The 5,372-nt window shown below is 39.5% G+C and overlaps 1 protein-coding gene across 1 annotated transcript in view; it reads left to right on the forward strand.

The window, feature by feature from the left end:
• Positions 1–5,372, forward strand: part of LAMB1 (laminin subunit beta 1) — a 76,679-nt gene that overhangs the window by 10,439 nt on the left and 60,868 nt on the right. The window contains exons 6-8 of the mRNA XM_019626049.1: positions 1,022–1,253; positions 4,985–5,173; positions 5,265–5,328. Of these exons, the coding sequence (XP_019481594.1) occupies positions 1,022–1,253; positions 4,985–5,173; positions 5,265–5,328 (485 nt within the window). The remainder of the gene's footprint in view (positions 1–1,021; positions 1,254–4,984; positions 5,174–5,264; positions 5,329–5,372) is intronic.

The following is a 5,372-nucleotide window of genomic DNA, read 5'->3' on the forward strand; positions in this document are numbered from 1 at the left end:
TGATGGAAGTAAAACAGTAAAATATGGCGAAAATGCAGTTTGGTCTTCCATCTTCAACTTGTAAAATCTCCAAAACTCAACCAAATCACTCAATTTTTTTTTTTTAGAATGAAGCTAGAACTGTAAGCTGTCAAATGACATAGCAATAACATAGATTCGAATGACTCTAGTACTTCCAAAAATGAACTAGCACCATCTTTTGCAAAAATCCGTCATGACTTTTCCGACAACCCAATATAATCAGCGTAGGTCTATAGACCCAGGAAAAAGAAGATAAAATAAGAGAATTTGACCTACAAGTAACTTATATTTAGGAAAAAATAATATGCCCCAACACCCCCTAACATTAAGCTCCTTTATCCTTATGCCACTATCTTACATTGGTAATTATATTGGTAAATTTGTATTGTAAAACTAGAACCAAAAAACTTATATATTGTCATGTTGCTTAAAAACTTGGTTGAGATATTCTGTTCCTGGATTGTGATTGTTCTATAGTGTTAAATCTATTTTAGTAACTTGGACTTCATCTAAATGGTGGGGAGTTTCAGATAATATTTTCCGCTCCAAAAATAAGCACAAAATATGTTTCTTTCTGACTATATTATAATAATAAAATTGGGGTGCTTTGATAAAACCTTTTCCCACCTCAGTGGAGTTTTCAGGTTTTGAGACTAATTGCTGTGGGAACTAGATGGTATTTCAATAGTGTAGGTTACCATGTGCCAGTGGGCTCTGGCAATCATGTAACCACATTCTTAAATTGTTCTGCTTTCACATTTCTTCCTGAAACATCAGCCTGCAAACAAATCCATCATGGAATAAACATTCTCATTAATCTAATGAGAAGGTAGTAACCTGTCTTCCAGAGGCTGCCATGTTATGTTAAACTTTACTATTATGATCATGTAGATCATACAAGGGGAGTAAGCTTCACTTAAGCCATTTTTATTTGTCACACCTTTGTATAAAGAGAAAAACTGTTGTGTAATTGCAAAAGAAGCCTTGCTTGTTTGAGCAGACTTTTCATCTTCTTGGTGCCCTTCATAGATCTCTTAAAAATAACCAACTTGAGAATCAAGTTTGTGAAACTACATACTTTGGGAGATAACCTCTTGGATTCCAGAATGGAAATCAGAGAAAAGTACTACTATGCAGTTTATGATATGGTGGTTCGAGGAAATTGCTTCTGCTATGGCCATGCCAGTGAATGTGCCCCTGTGGATGGATTCAGTGAAGAAGTAGAAGGAATGGTAAGCAAGCACTTTGCGTGGCTTTCTCCTTTCCACAGACGAATCTAAAAAGCCAAGTGACGCTAGTCTTAACCCTAAGTCTTTCACATTTTCTAGGGGTTTCTTTTTCCACTTACATTTCACCCATGGGACCATCATAGTGTGGTTTATTGTTGATTTTCTGTTTGCCGACTTTCTTGGACTACAAGAATGTAAGGACTGATCATTTCATAGACACAATTAATTTTCAGAAATCGTTGCTATGGGCTGCTGCTGCAGTAAATATTTTAATTAATAAGGATTAAAAAGCTTTTAAAATAATAATATTGTACATCTTCCTTTATTTTAGGGAAGATTAAAAACCACAAGCATTCCAGTCGTCATGATAGTAGGCATAAATTAATCCCAGCCCAAAGAAACTGGAAATTTTAACCTAGAACCACAGGATATCATTTAGGAATCAATAGACTTTGTTTCTTTATATCTTCTCATTTCATTCTTTTCCCACTTTTATGCTGTGCTTTCAAATTATGTACTTTTAAAATTTTGGGACTTGGGTGATTTGCAAAATGGATAAAATTAGGTTATTTTACCAGTTTTTAAGTAAACTAATTATTCTTATAGACCTATAAGATTTTAAAGCTGGACAGGAGTTATTAATCCAAGTGTCCTTATTAAAAGAAACCAGGGAGGGGCTGGCCAAGTGGCTTATTGGTTAAGAGTTGGCTTGNTTACTTAAAACTTTTATTTAAGTCTGTTTTTTTCATTTGTAAATGGAGAGAGTACTATTGACCTTAGGGTTGTAATAGAGGGAAAATGAGATAATAAACCACCTACCAAAGTGCCTGACGTGAAGAAACTGTTCGGTAAATTCTAGCTGCCCTGCAGCTGTTTGTGGCATTGCCATCGGCTGTGGCTTATGTCTTGTGTGGACCTGGTCCTGTAGTCAGAGCGAAGGGTGAGGCCCCACCCCCCCGTGTTTTCAGGGTGCAGGCAGGTGAGCAGAGGCAGGGCTGGCAGCTGCTCAGCTTTCTCCGCTGCGCTTGGCCCTGGTTTTGACCAAGACCCACAGAACTTTCCAGTCTGAGCATGGAAGACTAGGATGGAAGAAGTCCAGGGGCTCTAGCCAGAGGAGTGCCGTTTCCCCACTTAACTTAATTTCACATGTGGCCCAGACTGTCTCTGGTCTCTGATTTACTCATTCATTCTGTTGTAAAACAAATACTTAGTGGCACGTCCAGCCCTGTGCTATTGCCGAGGGAGCTCCGGGAGGCCCGCCCTCCCTGCTGTCAACATCCACTTCTGAGAAATGTCCACTGGGCAAACCGCCCCTGGGTCCCTAAAAGGACTCACAGTCTGCTCCTTTTTTTGGGTGAAATTCGTGGGACTTGGGGAATGTGTTAACATTATAATTCTCTTGTCTTCTATTGTTACCTCGCACCAGAAAATCTATTTCTGTGTTAAAGAAGCATCCATTTTAGCTGTTTATGCTTTTGATTTACTTCGTATTCTAGGGAACCAATACCTCTTTGGTTGTCCCTATTGTTGAGACCTCTGAGACTCGCTTCAGAAGTGACTTTACCCCTTAGAACAGCAGTCAATGTAAGGCGTAGTTTTTGGTGAATATGGCAGGAGAGAGCGGAGAGGAGTGTATTTGTTCTTCCGAGGGCTTCCACAAAGATCAGTTCAAGGGTTTCTAAATACTCCAGCTGCTCTTCAAGTTTGTTGTTTGGCCTCTCCTCAATAGGCGCTTGTGCTCATTCTGTGCAGGAGCATTTGTGAAGGAGGAAGTGCTGGCATCCATAAATTCCATTCAGTTCAATAGGCCACTGAGGTTTCTCTGTTTAGTCTTTGATTTTACAAAGAGCCCAAGTTTTAATGCATGGACTCATGGACTTTCTCTTTCAACCCATGGCTCTTTCTAGAGTCTTCATTGTAAGCTAGGCATAGATTATAAATATTTAACATTGTATTTGGACTTTAAAAGCATCTGATGCACTGGGCCCGTTCCCTGTTGCCCTGTGTCGTACATGATAAGACTGCATCAGCAGAAATGAAANATTCTTGCAGTTGTGTGCCAGCCCACTGTTTCCAGTTGTCCAGTGGGCATCTCCATGTGGATGTCTCAGAAGTTACTAGTCCAAAACCAAATGCCCTCACATTTCTTCTGTGTCTTTGTTATTAGCAAGCACAGTCCTCCCAGCTCCCCAGGCTCAGGCGCCCATGTTTCCCTCCCTTTTCACTGAAATCTAATTGATCACCAAATGTAATTCAATATATTTTACTTTCACTAAATTTTCAAGACTTTCAATTCCATCCCTTTATCTCTATGCAAACTGTAATATTTGAGTTAAGACCTTCATCTTTTTCTATCACTTGGTTTCTTTGTCTCTTGTTTTGTCCATGTCCAGGAACTCTGCCACAGAGTTATTTTTCTAAAGTGCAATCTGATCATTTCATTCTGTCCCTTAAATCTTCCACTGTTCCCCATTCATTGCATAAAGATGAAGTAAACCTCTTAGCATGACAAACAAATTCCTTCTTACCCTGCCCCAACCAACAGTCTTCTGCCACCTGCAGCCATCTACACCCCTTGCCTGGAAAATACCTAGTTATCCTTTTAAGGTCCAGTTTGATGCCATCTTCTCTCTGAAACATTCCCTAGCTTTGTGTGTGGTAAAATATACATAACACACAATTTGCCTTTTTAACTTTTTAAGTGTACGGTTTGGTGGCATTAGGTATATTCACAACATCGTGCAACCGTCATCACTATCTATTTCCAGAGCTTTTTCATCACCCCAGATAGAAACTCTGTACCCATTAATCAGTAACTCCTTATTGACCCCTTCCTCCAGCCCCTGGAAACCTCTAATCTGCCCACCTCCATGTACTTGCCTATTCATGCATGGGGGTCACACAATATTTGTCTTTTTGTGCCTGGCTTATTTCACTTACTACAATGTTTTCAAAATTCATCTATGTTGTAGGAAATACCAAAATTTCATCCCTTTTTATGGCCAAATAACATTCCCTTATATGTATGTAGAATCTTTTATTTATCCATTCATCAGTTGATGAACATTTGAGTTGTTTCCACTCTTTGACTATTGTGAATAGTGCTGCTGTGAACGTTCATGTACAGATGTGTCTGGTGCCTGTTTTCACTTCTTTTGGGTATATAAGTTAGGAATGGAATTGCAGGATTCTCGCATTAGTAATTCCCTCCTCTGTTTCCCCAGGCACACCACATGGGGTTCTGCTTTGGTGTGTGACATATCGTGTAATAAATGGCTTATACCCATATCGGTTCCTCACTGGACTATCTACATACAGCATATAGACCACTGTCTGGTAGCACAGAGCAGCCATTACACAGCTACTGAAGGATCAAATGAACGAATGAAAGAATAAGCACTCAAACTAACCAATCATATTCTGGGACTGGTGACTAAATATACCCAAACTTGTCTGCTATTAAGGCCTGTTTATAATCAGCTTCTAAAGAGAAACAGCTTACTAATCTTGGTGGGGTAGGAGAAAGTGCAAATTTAGAGGCTAGACACTTTCCTTACAAGAAGAGGCTCTGTTGAACAGCTTGAAGTATTTGAAATCCAGCCATAGCCTGAAATACCAACCACATGCAGTCAGGGTTATGGCATACAGTTGAGTGATATTTTCATTTGAGATTAAAAACTAAAAAAGATTACCAATGAAAAATATCAAATGAACCTTTTCCACCCTGCCTCTAGACGTTCCGTCCAGCTGCTATGCTGATAGAGCGATCGTCCGACTTTGGGAAAACCTGGGGCGTGTACAGATACTTTGCCTATGACTGTGAGAGCTCATTTCCAGGTGTTTCAACGGGCCCCATGAGAAAAGTCGATGATATCATCTGTGATTCCCGATATTCTGACATTGAACCCTCAACCGAAGGAGAGGTTTGTTTGCTTTTTTGGTATTAACATTCTACTTGCAAATCTAGTTTTTGATCATTGCATAAATACCAGTTACTCTTGTATCTGTTTTTAGGTGATATTCCGTGCTTTAGATCCTGCTTTCAAAATAGAAGATCCGTATAGTCCAAGGATACAGAGTAAGCTTGTCTTCAAATAAAAGCTTGATGGAAAACAGCAGTCA

Source organism: Hipposideros armiger, unplaced genomic scaffold (genome assembly GCF_001890085.2).
Source record: "Hipposideros armiger isolate ML-2016 unplaced genomic scaffold, ASM189008v1 scaffold_655, whole genome shotgun sequence".
Taxonomy (NCBI): Eukaryota; Metazoa; Chordata; class Mammalia; order Chiroptera; family Hipposideridae; genus Hipposideros; species Hipposideros armiger.